The following is a 15,673-nucleotide window of genomic DNA, read 5'->3' on the forward strand; positions in this document are numbered from 1 at the left end:
CTAGGGGCCGAACTGGGTAAATTGAAAATGGAAATCCATAAGGCCCAATTGCCAAATTGCATGCCCGCACGGCTATATGGAAACACATGCATGATGCAAAATTATGCAGCATGCCATACCTTTTTTTTTTTGGGGGGGGGGGGGGGGGTTGTTTCCCTGTATGCAATTTGGACGGTAGCCTATTTATTTCAACAGCCGGAGTTTCTCCATCCAAATCGCATGTGAGAAAACGGTGCAAATCACAGCAGTGGAAACTGACCTTATTAGAACCTGATGCCTGCTTGTCTCTGCTCTGGAAAACTATCTGCATTTAGGTCTAGTGTGAACCATGATTTTGTGTATGGAGGCCTCATGCTTTTCTTCCACATACAGATTGTAAGAACTCATGGACTGTATTCGATTATACCTCCTAGAATCTGAGTTATTGTTGAAGTTGAGAATCTTGCATTAAAGGATACAAGAACGGAAATGTTCTGGTAAAAATGATAGATGCAGTGTGTGGGGGGTAAAAAGTACATACCGTCCGTTCCTCCTGGATCCCTCCGTCTGCCGCCTTTGTTGTAATATCCATGCCTGTGTCCGGTGACTTTGGTGACCTTCTATGTCCTTCCTTCTTCGCTTCTGGCCGGCGCATAGTTAGTGCCTCAGAAGCACGCCAATACCTCCGTCTTCTGTGTGCTGCGTGTGCGCTTCACTAAACAAAGCGCCACATGATTAGCATCCTTTAAATTTCCCTTTTCTAGAATGCAGTCCTAGGGCCCTTTTTCCATTAGCAATCGCAATCACAAATCACAAACTCCATGCTCCTTAATTTTGTTATGCGATTGCGATTTTTCGTTTGCATTGCATTATCCCTCTTTAAAATCGCTCCAGCAAGCGATTGTGATTTACAAATCGAATAGCAACCCTAGCGATTTTGCGATTCAGCTGTGCAGTGGGAAAAGGCCCTTAATGAGAACTCTGTGTCAGCTTAAGACTTTCTGCACACTGCATGCGATTCCGATATTTAATCGTTACTGCATGCTGCATTTTTTTTTCCTCCATTTTTCTGTTCATTGCATTCAGGGAGAATTGGAATCGCAAATCTGAATCGCAAAACGGATTTGCAGCGTGCAGGGAGCCTAAATGTGTACAGTGATTATTTGTTTAAAAGGAAATCTGTCTTTTTTGTTTTTTTTTGTTTTGTTTTTTGAATATCTGTCTTGTGAGTCGATTGTTAATGTCTTAATCCACCTCATTAAAGGACTTGCGAGGCCAAATTCTGCCCCCAAAACCTAAAAAAAGTTAACTACCTGCATGAGTTTGTATGGCACGGAGGACGCCGTCCGCGCCCTCCGTGCCGTTCTGCCTGGTCCCCTCTGCGCAATAGCCCCCCGAAAGGCTGCGACCCCACGGTCCGGGTCGGGATCTGCAGCCTGCAGAAAGATGGCCGCCGGAGCTGGCCACGGCTGCGCAGTCCGCATAGCCGCTACTGCGGCTGCGCAGCTCCAGGGCCAACCCCCCGATCCACGTAAAAGGCAGCATGGATCGGAGGGTTGGCCCTAGAGCTGCGCAGCCGCAGTAACGGCTATGCGGACTGCGCAGCCGTGGCCAGCTCCGGCGGCCATCTTTCTGCAGGCTGCAGATCCCGACCCGGACCGTGGGGTCGCAGCCTTTCGGGGGGCTATTGCGCAGAGGGGACCAGGCGGAACGGCACGGAGGGCGCGGACGGCGTCCTCCGTGCCATACAAACTCATGCAGGTAGTTAACTTTTTTTAGGTTTTGGGGGCAGAATTTGGCCTCGTAAGTCCTTTAAGTATGTTTACTAAGGAACACATTACTCAAATAACTTTCAACCTTGTTCTCTTTGGTGGACAAAGACTTGCACAGTACAGTATAATGTATATGTTTGTTGCAACATTTCACATACTGCCTGCCTTTTGCAAGTAAGAACTAAACCCCTTGCCGTTTTCATACTTGATTCTATGATTAAAATTTAGCACCAACAGCCAAGTTATGTTACTTGCCAATGCCTTTTAAATTCTCCAAATTAGGCATCTTTCTCATCCCTGGCATCTTGAGCATTTTAGGTCTGACAAGCTTTGCACTTTGCCTCTCTAAACTTGATGTAGGCTTTTTAGTACAAAAGTGTCTGAGGGAATACTGTGTGTATGCTGATGGTGTAGGTTACGCTCCTATTTATTAAAAGTCCTTGTCAGATACAACACTGCATAGCAATGATCTTGCATATTTAAATTGGATCTCCAACAATTTTGGACTTCCAGGCTTCTGCACCTCAACCCTGTAATAAAGTAATGATGATGCTTCATTACAATAGCAATACAATAACATTTGTAAAGCGCTTTTCTCCCATAGGACTCAAAGCGCATTTCATTATTATTATTATCACTATTATTATTAATTATTATTATTATTATGTTCTTGTATAGCACTGACAATTTCTGTAGCACTTTCCATTAGTACTGTACATTAATTCACTTCACTAAAGGTGCATACACAATCCACTAAAGGTGCATAGCAATCAAACAACTGCCCATTGATCATTAAAGGCAATAGTTCAGGGTATGAGTGCCATAGCGGAGCCACATACGCTGCTTAATAGAGAGGTGGGGGAGGGATGAAGGGGCAGAGTATAAACCAGCTACTTCTGTCAGGTGGTGTTGGTTAAAGAAAACCCAATGATTTCATTCGGTGTCATTAAGCAATTAGAGGTGGTAAATCGCTAAATGTCATGGAACAGCTGTACACATGCTAGACTTTTGACTGAGTTAAGATGGCCACACACCATACAATAAAATGATCCGATTTTACAATAATTTGATAACTATCGTATCTCTCGAAAAAATCAAAAGCTTTTTTTTTTTTTTTTTTTCATTCGACTTAAAAATCAGATCGGATTTCCCATTTTTTTTTTTTTTTTATTTAAATCGATCCGGAAAGCCAGATATTTCTCTTCAATTTCCACTAAAGATTGTATGGTGTGTGTGTTGGATATTTAATTTATTAATATACACAACCTAGCAATTTTTATTATAAATGAGGAAAAAATTGAACGTAGGTGTGTGTGTGGTACATTGGTCATATTTTTGAAATGTTAGTCAGAAAAATGATTGAGATTCTTAAATTGAACAGATATTTAAAAAATTGTATGGTGTGTGGCCACCTTTTGTCAGCTGAGATTGCCTAGTGTGTGTCTGAAGCTCATCTTCCTCGGTGGAGCTTGTAGTCTATTGTTCCTATCCCTATCCTGGGCAGTTTTGGGTTGTGATAGAAAACTACAGTGTACCATGAGAAACTAACGTGTATATACCTGACTAGTATTTAAAAGTGGTGCAAGGTGAGAATGCTAACATGGTTAGCTTATGAATAACCACTTAGTTGCTTTGCTTTAGTGCTAAAGAAAAAAAAGCTCCTAAACATCTTATCAGTAGTTATGTGGCCACGCTTCCTTGCTGCCTCCTAGCCTTGCAATCCACCCATATGATATTAGGCACAGTACCTGTGATGAAGCACAAAAAGCAGTCACATGACCATTTCTTACTAGCAAGGTTTTTTTTTTTTTTTTAAAGTAGGTAATCATTGTAAGTACATGTGTGAGATTATGTGTAAAGGTACATACACACGTCGGATTTTTCCAAACGACTGGTCGTTTGGACGCTTGAACGTCCGGTCGTTTGGACGTCAAATCGGGCGTGTGTACGGTCGGTCGTTCAGCTGACAATATTGGATTTCAACAATCCGCTTGGTGGATCGTTCAAATCCAGTCAACCAAACGACCGGTCGTTTCGAAAAATTTGACGTCTGTACAAGCCTTTACTTTACCATCTGATAACTAGCTTAGAAAGCATTGGGCCCAAAAGTTACCATGTGTGTCAAAGCTTTTGGTAATAAAAATCTTGACTTTTAAAATCGTTTTTTCTCATTTTTAATAATAATGGCGATACAAGGCAGTTAGGGGGACCTTTAGGCTACTTACACACTAAGACATTGCGTTAGGTGCTACGTTAAGGTCGCATAACATGCACCTAACGCAACGTATGGTGGTGCGGGAGAGGACGGTAGAGTGAGCCGCGTTAGGCCCCAGAGTGGCGCTGATTGGCCGGCGGGACCACGTGATGCGGAGCGAGACACTCCGCATCATGTGGTCCCGCCGGCCAATCAGCGGCCGCGATGATCTTTTCTGGCAGAATTACTGCCAGATTGTTTATTTGCAACCTGTCCAATCTGATTTCCGTTCAAATTTCCATAGAATTGAACGGAAAATCGATCAGAAATCAGATCGGACATGTTGGAAATCATTGATCTGTCAGTAAATCTGCCAGAAAATCTCATTGTGTGTACCAGGCATTAAGCAGAGTGAGCTGAGCAGCTCCTAAAGATATTGAGGTTGGGACCTTAACCTCCAGAGTGTGGAAGCTGGTTGGGACCATAGACCTCCAGCACTTGAGAACTGCCTTTGGTAGTTGCAATTTTATATTGGGGGGACTCCAAATTTTTAAATACTGTACTGAACAAATGAACCTCCTCTACCCTGCCACTGCTTGCCAGGCCTCTCTTCTTTGAGGCCATGCTCTCGACCATGTATGAGTGCAGTTGTACTGTGCAGGCTTGATAAGCGCCTGCATAGTAGCACAAAGCCATGCACAAGCGGCTTTGTGCTACTGCGCAGGCATTTTCAGTTGTTGTTTCATTTATAAAGTGCTAACCTATCACACAGCGCTGGACAAATACATATACAATGATACAAAAAATGACAGACGTAACGAGGTTATACAACATAGGACAAGGCAAACTGGATGCGAAATACATCATCATGTGATTTTTGGGCTGGTTAGGTAGTCCCTGCAATAAAAGTACAAGACAGTCATAGGAAAGACGCACACAATCTTAACACACAATCTTAACACTAGAGAAGGGAGGACCTTGCCAAAGGCTTACAATCTAAGGGGAGGTGGACACGCTAGGTAGCGCTGTAGAATAAGTATTCAGTAGAGAGTTACTGTGTGGCAGTTGGATATCTTGGAGAGGTGGGTTTTGACAGTCTGCTTGAAAGTGGTGGAGGGTGGGGACAGCTCTTGAAAAATCCTGCAGGAGCGTGTGGGAGTGAGAAATGCACGGGCAGTTGGGCTAAGGTCATTGGAGGACAGGAGGGGGTGACCTGGAGTCTACCTGTGTACAAGCTCCATGATGTAGGTAGGGCAGGTTTTGTGCAGATTTATAGGCCAGGCATAGAATCTTGAAACTTATCCTGAATCGGATAGGGAGCCATTGCAGGCATTTACAGAGCGGTAATGTGAATGCGGAGCATTGAGAAGAATGAATGAGTCTGGTAGCCGTGTTCATAACTGATTGAAAGGGGGCAATGCATTTCAAGGGTAGGCCAGAAAGAAGAGACTGCAGTAATCCTAGGCGGGAGATGAGGGCATGGATGAGCAGCTTTATGGTGTCCGGGGTCAGAAAGGATTGGACACTTGCACCTCCGCAGTATGGCCACGCTTGTACATGGACAGGAGTGTGGCCACAACAACCTATTTGACAACCTCTTGCTGAATATGTTCAGTGAATCCCAGTGCTGGAAAGGCTATGCAATCAATAATGATGCTGTAACAATTAGAACAATTAGTACAAAAAAGCCATAGGCGCACCTCAAATAATGGATTACTGTACATCCAGTTTATTATTAAGCGAGATATTGGTGTTCACGAGAGAGCTCTGCACACCAATTTGCAATGAGATGTATGCTCTTTATTGTGCTGTGGCTCCACAAGATACCGACAATTGTTTGGTGGGCCATGCACTGTCCCCCTTTATTAAAGCATGTGTTTACAAGAGCACCATAAAGAGCATGCTGCTTGTTGCAAATCCGTGTGCTGATATCTCTCGTGAACCTTGATAATTTGTAGTATTGTCTATACCACTATATCAAGCACCCGGCTTTTTGGATGGAGTGCCCACTCACAAACTATGGACTGTAAATGAGGTATATCTTACCTCAATTTAATTGAAACAAGTTCTAGAATACATTTTGCTGTGTCTTATAGCTTGCAAGCATGTCACATAATGGGTACAAACTCAATCCATCATTAAAAAAAAATAAAAAAAATTAAAAATTATGATCAAACGTGGGAAAGTTTCTGCAAAAATAAATGGGTAGCTTACAAAACATACACTTTTGAATAGCCCTGGTTGTTTGCTTTCTATAATGGTGACATTGTGGCATTTTCTAAAGAATGAGAGGAGCGCTCAATTGTGAAACTTTGCTCTGGTCCATTAGGGTAAGGGGTTTTTAGGTAAACTGCTGGGCAGGAAGGAGAACGGGGGGAGCGGTAGGCAACAGCACAGGTAACCGTATATGCCCCCCCTTTTTCTCTAGGTTATTTCACATCTGGTATCCTTTAAGCTGGCCATACACTAGGCTATTTTAATTGGTCGATGTATAGCAGATTCAATCAAGCAAAATTTTGCTTGATTTGCCGCTGGCCAGGAGCTTCTCTAGCAGCATTTGATATGGCGATAACGGACGCAGTGTTGGCAGTACTGTCCCGCTGACGTGTCGTCCTCCTTTTTCTAGGGGTTTATTTCATGCCATGGTTTTCCTTCCTGTGCTGTTAACACTAGAGGTCTGGTGTGTATGCTGCCGGACCTCTAGTGCTTAACTTCAGCTTGTCACATGATCAGGAAGAGAAGACTATACAGGGAGGAGGAAACCTGTGGCATGAAGTAAACAATCGGACATGGCAGGACATGCGCCAGTGGGATAGGTGTGATCTCTGCTGCCAGGTGGGGAGGCAGGCGATGGCCCCTCCACAGATTTGTATTTGCTTGGTATCTTCAGGAAGGCCGCACTACCTCCTAATCGTCTCTCGCTTATTGCATGTCCAGTTTTGTGGCCATTCTGAAGATTGTTTTGCTTGGTCTTTAGGTACAGGAGAAAGTGGAAAGAGCACCTTCATTAAACAGATGAGAATAATTCATGGTTCTGGCTATTCAGAAGAAGACAAGAAGAGTTTCACCAAGCTCGTTTTTCAGAATATCTTCACTGCCATGCAGTCAATGATCCGTGCCATGGAAACACTGAAAATTCTTTACAAGTATGAACAGAACAAGGTAAGATGTGTTTTTTGTGCGCAGACCATTTAGAAAGTTTCTGACCATTTCTTTTGATGCTTGGTGTACAACCATTACATTTTACCACTTCCCTGAAGTATGAGGGCCAACAGATTTTGAATATTATGAACAGATTTTGTAGTTCTCATGCTACATGGAAGCGGTAAAATTGGCCAATCCAAATTGTAGGTGTGTGTACACACCCTTAATCTATAACTCTACATTTAAAGGGAACCTAAACTGAGAAGGCTATGGATTTTTCCTTTTAAAATAATACCAGTTGCCGGACTCTCCTGCTTATGCTGTGTCTATAATACTTTCAGCCACAGCCCCTGAACAAGCATGCGGATCAGGTTCTCTGACTGAAGTCAGACTGGATTAGCTGCATGCTTGTAAATGGATATATTCTACAGTATTAGTTAGTTTTGTAAATGAAGAAAACACACAGACATGGGGAGAACAGTGTTGCGCAACTGTGCTGCCCATAGTCATTGATTTGTTAACCTCCCTGGCGTTCTGATTATATGCGGCGCATGACCCTGGGAGGTTTTTTTTTAACCTAATTTTTTTTTTCCATGTAGCTAGCCTAGCGCTAGCTACATCATTCTCCTCTCCCTGTGGCATCCCCCTACCTCTTCCGATCGCCGCCGGCGATCATACCCATCAGGAAATTCTGTTCTGAACCGGATTTCCTGCAGGGCTTCCCTCGTCGCCATGGCGACAAACTGAATGACGTCATCGACGTCGAGACGTCACAGGGAGTCCTGATGCAAGCCATAGCGCAGCCTGGCGGTTATTGGCCAGGCTGTGCAAGGGGTCTGTGGGGGGTGAAGAGGGGGCTCTTTCGCGGCGCTAGCAAAGTGCTAGCTGTGTATTTCAAAAAAATTATTCAAATCGGCCCACCAGGGCCCGAGCAATCCACCGCGGTGTTACTGGACAAGCTGAGCTCATCCCTAATGCCCAGGTGTTAAACAAGCGAGGCTTAAAGTGACACCGAAGCTTTAAAAAAAATAATTGGATATAGTGAATTTTGTGTAGTATGGATTATTATTATTATTATTATTATTATTATTATTATTATTATTCTCATTCATGCTCCAATATTTTCAGTTTACAAACCACACTCTGTATTTTAAACCGTGAAACAGAGCGGAGCCACTTTGTGTTCAAGCTATTCTTCAGAATGTATACAAATTAAATTTACATGTATGGGAAGGGTGTCAGATATAATACTATGGGTAGACATCTGGCTTACAATTAGTTTTTCTGCACTTCCACCTTTATGTTTAACAATAGTCAAGGCATTTTATTCTTATCCATCAAAAGCGGAGTTCCTGGTTTTAAGCCAGGATTTTGTCTTAAAAACAAGCATGTAATTGAAATGTTGCAGAATTTAAACTGCAAAATCCTATAGAAGTCTCCGCATCTCCGCTTGAATGATGGAGCTCAGCTCCGTCATCAGTCTCCCAGCTGCGATCACCGACAGGAGACTGTTTGACGGCCAAACCGTCGTCTATTTACAATGTACAGTGCTTGCGATATACGGCAGAGCTGTACTGGGGACAGCTGTGTGACACGGCTGTCCCCCTGGGAGGCACAGGAGCGATCGGTCATCATAGGCTAATGCCTATGACAGTCGATCGCGGTGATTGACTGGCAGGGCGAGGGAGGGCCGTGGATAAAAAACAAACAAACTGAAATTTATTATAAAAAAAAAACCCAAATAAAAAAACAGCCCAGTAGCGATCAGAGCCCACCAACAGAATGCTCTGTTGGCGGGCAGAAAAGGGGGGGGGGGAAATCACTTGTGTGCTGAGTTGTATGGCCCTGCAGTGAGCTACAGTGGCCTAATTTGCACAAAAAAAATAGCCTGGTCACTGGGGGGAGGGGGGATAGGTAAAGCCTCTGGTCCTTAAGTGGTTAATCATTATTGTTGCCATCACTCCAGCAAAGCATTGTGGGACTTGTAGTTCCTTAACAGTCGCAGAGCCAAGGTTCTGTACCCCTGTTATATGTAGTGACTAGTTCCACTTGTAGTTTTCCAGTTGAAAAAAACTTAAGGCCTTTCTGGCAGCAAAATAAAAAGGATGAACAGCCTTGGTTATTAATGTCTTGCCCTGTACATACACGTTTATGTCGTCATGTCACATATCGCCTCAGATACACTTTTTTTTTTTTTAAAGTACTGTTGCTTTGCTACAGTTCATAAAGGCAGTAGCTGAAACGAAGTGTAGTTTGAATTTACTTACAGTTCTGGAAAATCTTTGCTGCCTGCAGATCAAAGTGGACAATGTTTAAATATATTAATTTACAGAAAATGAGTTGTAATATGTGTTGTAAACCTCTTAAAGTGGAATTTTCCTTTTTAAAAAAAGGAATCACCTGCCCATGATTTACATTGTTGGTGGGTTGAAAATGGTCTCTGGGTCCTGTGTAAACCAGGTTTGCAAATCAGTGACCTTGGAGTATCCAGATTGTTATTAATTATATTTCTAGGCTATTTCTGCTTTGAAACCCATTTCGCAGCTCAGTAGTAGTGGCGGCATTCTATTTACATCACCTGATGGGAGAAGGAAAAGTAAAAACCTCATTTTCACTAACTGAACATGTTACTGCTTCATCTACAGGCCAATGCACTCATTGTGAGAGAAGTTGATGTGGAGAAAGTATGTACTTTTGAACAGCCATACATTAGTGCAATCAAACACCTGTGGAGTGACCCAGGTATCCAAGAGTGCTATGACCGGCGACGGGAATACCAGCTGTCAGACTCTGCCAAATAGTAAGTCTCTTTTAACTCGTCTGTTGTAGATATTTCACTCGCTACAGGAGTGCTTTGTGAACTGCTATACAGTAGAAAACATTTTTGAAAAAGTATTTCTAGAAAGCGATAAAGATGTGGTTTCCTGTGAAAACTCTGGACTACAAACTTCAAAATTCTGTTTGACTTAATTGGTGTCTTTGTAAACCATTCAATGCTGTGAGTGTTTTGTGATTGTGTTGTATCTATGGAAGGCTAAATACAATTTTAGGCACACTTCAGGATGTGTTTTGGGACATGTTGGGGGCTTACACCTTACACTGGGTTTTTACAATGAACCTGTGTCCATTTGTTTATGGAGTGGGACTCTGTTTTGAATTGTAAATTCAGTCCCTACCCCCTGAGCTTGCCCTACTATAGCCACCTGCCACTATCTCTAGCTATATGGTGGTAGTTACATTCAGGCCTGAGTTGCACTCCTCAAAAAGATTGAGACAAGTTCATTTTAAAGAGGAACAAAAATTGGTTAATCCCTATCAGTAGCTGACACCCCCCTTTCCCTTGAAAAATCTTTACCTTTTCTCAAATAGTTGGGGGGGGGGGGGGGGAGAATGTTGCATTGTGGGAAAGAATGTCTGCTTCCAACTGCTAAGTAACCAGTATCTCCCTGTGTGCATTTGTATAGCACAACCTTTTAGCCTATTAAAGAAACCCTGAAGTCTTACTTTTTTCTTTTTTTTTTTACCTGCTTTTTCAGTTCACTCCATCTGCTTGATCCAAGCAGAATTGCTGCATTCCCGCTAAAAAAAACCCTATTTATGCCCCGGAAATTTACAGGAAAAATCGTACGAATTTCCAGGTCGTAGATTTTGCTGCCATGAAGGGGCAGGAGGAGGCAGAGCTGTGTGCAGTAGCTCAGCCTCTAGCTGTGTCGATCACAACCTCTTCCCACCCCTCTGCTCATTCAGCCCTGAATTATTCCTCCCCTGATGCACGCCCCCGTGCCTGTGAGACTCCTCGCACAGAGCGAGTGAGTCATACAGCTGCAGAGAGGGAGAAGCTGCAAGATGCGCAGCGCTGGACTTTCCAGGGGAGTGAATAGGCTTGAAAAATTGAGATTGGCTAAATTATTTATGTGAGATGCGAAGCGCTGGGCTCTCCACGGACAGGCACATAACATTGTGATAAATTAGCCAGGCTGGAGCTGCGACCCGGAAACGGGAAGAGGGGTCGTGGCCATTTTATTCAGGAAGTCCTGGAATTTTTTTTTAAATGTAATAACTTCACGTGACACGTGGCAGGGCTCTGAGCGGCGGTACAGGGCAGCATCCTAAAAGTGCCTTTCAGTAATTAAAAAAAAAAAATTGCACTTCAGAGTCTTTAAATTGTTTATGGGTGTGGTTAGAGATAATATGCTGTCTAGTTTTTTTGTTTTTCTCCTCTGCCAGTAGTAAAGATGATTATGTACTTATTGTGGATTAAAGAGACTCCGAGCTCTGAGTAAAAACGAAATTGGTACTCACCTGGGGCTTTCTGCAGCCCACCGTAGGTCGGGAGGTCCCACGGCGTCCATCTGGCTCTACCTGGGCCTGTCCAGAAATGGCTGCCCAGCGGCTCCCTACGACACTGGGCCCAAGTGTCGGGCTTCTCTTCCTTAAACGTCATGGCTGTCGTCACAATGCCGGCCGCCTCGCGTCATCACGGTGGCCGTCGTGACAGTACTGCGCATGCGCGATTAAACCGCGCATGTGCAGTACTGTCACGTCGGCCACCGTGGTGACTACAGCCGTGACGTTTAAGGATGAGGAGCCCGACAATCTGGCCCAGTGTCGCCGGGAGCCGCCGGGCAGCCATTTCTGGAAAGGCACAGGGAGAAGAGACAGATGGACGCTGTGGAAAACCCCAGGTGAGTCACCAATTTCGTTTTTATTCAGAGCTCGGAGTTCCTTTAAACAACATTATGTAGATTATTGGTACTATTACTACTATTTTTTGGTAAAGTTCCTCTTTAAGGCGCTTGCTGGAATAATTAGTCATTTAAATGTTTATAGTGATAAAAGCATATTTGACGAGAACCCGAGGTGCGTTTTGATAAATTATATTAGGGCACAGAGGCATACAATGATCGGCCTCTGTTTCCTTCCAGCATTCCACCAGAGATTGGTATAACCTAAGGAGTAGCATTTGGTTTGTTGGATTGTAGGAAGCTTGTACTGTAGCACTGTACACTGGTGTGTCAGATGGCAGCAGAAAGCAACATATCCTGTTCAGCTGCTTTCTCCTTTGCTATGAAATGCTTGTACAGGAATCTGGAGTCATAACAGTAAATTGTAGAATTGAGTGTTTTATAGCTGGAGTGTACAGGAGGAAGTCAGAGGAAGATGGAAATTGGGGTTGTCATTTTACTACTAATTTACAGGTGCCCTAGTTAAAATTAGACCCCAACATAGTTCGCTTCAGTGCTCCCAAGTAATCCGCCGCATCCCCGCTGCTAAACGAGGGCTGCAGAGCCCCCAAATCCCCCGGGCAAACATCCATGACTGCGCTGAGGGGCAGAGCTTCCAGCTGTAGCTTTCCCCCTCCTGATGTCAATCGCCGCCTCTCCCCAACCCTCTCTGTGAAGGAAGAGTGAGAGGGGCGGGCAGAGGCGGCGAACCGCCGCGATTGACGTCAGGAGGGGCAGAGCTGAAGCTGAAAGCTCTGCCCCTTCCGGGAAATGCCGGCGGATTGCCCCCTGGGCGATTTGGGGGCTCTGCATTCCTAGTTTTGCGGCGGGGACACGGCGGATTACTTGTAATGGGAGCACTGAAGCGAACTATAAGGTAGGACACTTCATGTTCAGAAGAAATAATTAAAACTGTAAATAATGACATTTGAGGACTTTTTTGTGTGAAATCCCTTATGCGGCCCAGCCTCATCCTGACTTGGCCTCCTGCGGCCCCCAGGTAAATTGAGTTTGAGACCCCTGCTATAAGGCATTCTACTGTAGCTGCACATTGTACAGTTCAATTCTTCATGTGACTTTATTTTACTTGCATGTTTATGAAATTCATATCTTAGTTGTGAAATATTTGTTTGTACTTCTAGTTATCTGACCGACGTGGATCGTATTTCTAAGCCTGGCTACCTTCCTACACAGCAAGATGTTTTGCGTGTCAGAGTGCCAACAACGGGTATTATAGAGTACCCCTTCGACCTGGAGAATATCATCTTTAGGTAAATGCCATGGTTTATTTTATTTTATTTTTTTTAATACAATTTTTACCGTATACATACTGAACTCTTTTTAAAGTGTACCTGGGTGAAAAAAGAATTAAGAAAAAAAAAAACCTAGATGCTCACCTAAGATGGAAAGCCTCTGGACAATCAGGAGCATGGCTGTACAGCAACCTACATGAGTATGACCGGGCCTGCACAAGTGGTTATGTGCTACTTTGCAGGTGCGGCCATACTTGTGCAGGTGCAGCATGGCCACACTCGTGCATTATCCTCAGCGGTATGCCTGACACTGTGTCGGGCATACCGCTCTGTGGCCCCAGGAGTCCCCCATAAATGTGCCAAATGGCTGTAAATCCTATAGCTAGCACTAGGCTAGCTACTACAAGTGTTGGGCACCCCTGGATCCCCTGCGATCCCCCCGTTTAAAAATGACCCCCCCTGGATCCAGCGTTTGCGCAGCCTCCCGGCACAGCTCCGTTCTCTGTATGGGGAGGATCGTGTTTGCGCATGACGTCGGCAACGTCATCTGCGATCCTCCTCATAGTGAAGACCGGAGCTGTCCGGGGAGGCTGCGCTGATCGCTGGATCCAGGCTGGGTAATGTATAAACGGGGGAGCGGCGGGGATCGGAGGGTGTCGGAGACTTCTAGCTAGCCTAGTGCTAGCTATAGGATTTATAGCCATTTGGCACATTTATTAAAAAATCATGCAAAAAGTAACAAAACCTCCTGAGTGGTGTAACGCTCAGGAGGTTAAGAGGAGTGCGGCCCGATGTTCAGTAGGGTTGACGAAGGCATGGGAAGCTTCCCTTACCATTCGGAAATCAAATATTCCAAAGGAAATTGTAGAATTATAAAGCCCATGAGCTTGTGATCACAGGCTAGAATTTTATGGAGACTGTTTTGTTTTATTAAAGGAAAATAATAGCAGCGTGGACCATGTTTCCTGCCACAAGGCTCTGCAGGGGGTTAATGCATGCTGTAAAAATGTTTGTGTGGAGCGCAAATAGGAGGATCAAGGAAGAGCCCAGCCTGCAGTCACATCCCTGTGATGTTCATAAGTGGTAGCTACCCCTGAATGTCTGCTTCTACAGAAGAGCTATTGCTTACAGACTTAGCTTGTCATCAGAGAAAGTTGTCAGAACACATAGGTGCATTGCAGCTGACGGCTTAGCCGCAGACCACTCTGTGTACCCTTTCTGACTTCTGCCCAAAGGTGAAAGCTCCTACGATGTGCACTTGAATTTGACATGTTTCAGTGGGAGAAGGTGGGAGAAGAATTGATTCATTGATGAATCAATGTTTATTCTATCAAGTTTCTAAGACCTGCTGTGGATAAAAGTTCATTCCATGTAGGCCCCACCTCACAAGTCATGGCATCTAAAGAATTTGTCTTGGTGCTATAGATCACAAAACAGCTCCTGAGGTCTTGTGGAGTCCATGCCTTGATGGGTTGTAACTTTTTTGGATGCAAACAAGTTCTTTCATTGTTTTGGCTAGTAAGTGTCTGCGTTGCTCTAGAACAGGGGTGTCAAACTTAATCATGTAAGGGGCCAAAATCTAAAACCTAGTCTTAATCACAGTCAAAATGTATTTATTAAGATTTAACATTTATTGAACAGCCTCAAACTAAGTGGCATAACTATAGTGATATTGGGAGGCCAGCTCCTCCCCTTCCTTCTGCAGAGTAGTGCAGTTTCATATTTACCTGCCCCAGTGCGGCTTTGGCTGAAAATCTTGAAGATGAAATTGGGAACAAGGCAACCTGCTAACTACACAAGGGGGTTGGATGCCAAGAGGGGGACCGATGGTAATTTTCCTGAGGAGTCTCATGGGTTGTTCTGCACCCCACCTCAGACTGATAATGTTTCAACCAGAAACTGTTACCAACGTGCTCCTCTCGTTGGAAAGACAGTGTGCTGCTATTGTTTTACTGCTTACAAAGATGCACATTGAAGCTCTGCAGGGGCGAATAAAATGGCAAAGGCCGCATTTGACCTCGGGCTATGTGTTTAACGTCTCTGCTCTAGAAGCAGGTCTGTGGATTCAGCGCAATTTTTGGGTACCTGGAGTCGGTAGTTTGATAAAATCTGATCATATTTGAACCAACGCCACAGCCCTGTCTAGAAGTCATAAAGTAGCTGTGTCATGTTAGCTCTGTTGATGACCTCCTTACATTTTAGCATGAAGTCTCTGAACTGTTTCAAAATGTGTCCAGTTATATAAATTCACAAGAAAGGGCCCTGCCTTGTGACCAGGATTTTTAAAGGGGCAAGGAGGTGCTAAAGAAAGCATTCAATTCACACACAATTGATAACTCTCTGTGCACTCAAAACACTTGCAGCAAATTGGAACTCAAGTAGGAATGAAACCTGAGATTCATGCTGAAGCACTGTTAGGTTCTACATTCTCCTTTTTTCTTTGATGAGCTGCTTTAGCTTACTGCACAGGTGCAGTATGGCCAGGGTCATACACAATAGGGAGCATAACAAAAACTTATCTGACAAGCTTTTATCGGATATGTTCTGTCTATTTTAAAATCTGGGGGAGAAACCGGAACACGAACAAATGTAAATGACATGCGATTC

General features: G+C 44.1%; 1 protein-coding gene across 2 annotated transcripts in view; it reads left to right on the forward strand.

The window, feature by feature from the left end:
• Window positions 1-15,673, forward strand: part of GNA11 (G protein subunit alpha 11) — an 86,949-nt gene that overhangs the window by 49,832 nt on the left and 21,444 nt on the right. For both annotated transcript variants that reach the window (XM_068271255.1, XM_068271256.1), the window contains exons 2-4: window positions 6,923-7,107; window positions 9,735-9,889; window positions 12,956-13,084. In XM_068271255.1, coding sequence (XP_068127356.1) covers window positions 6,923-7,107; window positions 9,735-9,889; window positions 12,956-13,084 — 469 coding nt within the window. The remainder of the gene's footprint in view (window positions 1-6,922; window positions 7,108-9,734; window positions 9,890-12,955; window positions 13,085-15,673) is intronic.

Source organism: Hyperolius riggenbachi, chromosome 1, assembly GCF_040937935.1.
Source record: "Hyperolius riggenbachi isolate aHypRig1 chromosome 1, aHypRig1.pri, whole genome shotgun sequence".
In the NCBI taxonomy this organism is placed as follows: Eukaryota; Metazoa; Chordata; class Amphibia; order Anura; family Hyperoliidae; genus Hyperolius; species Hyperolius riggenbachi.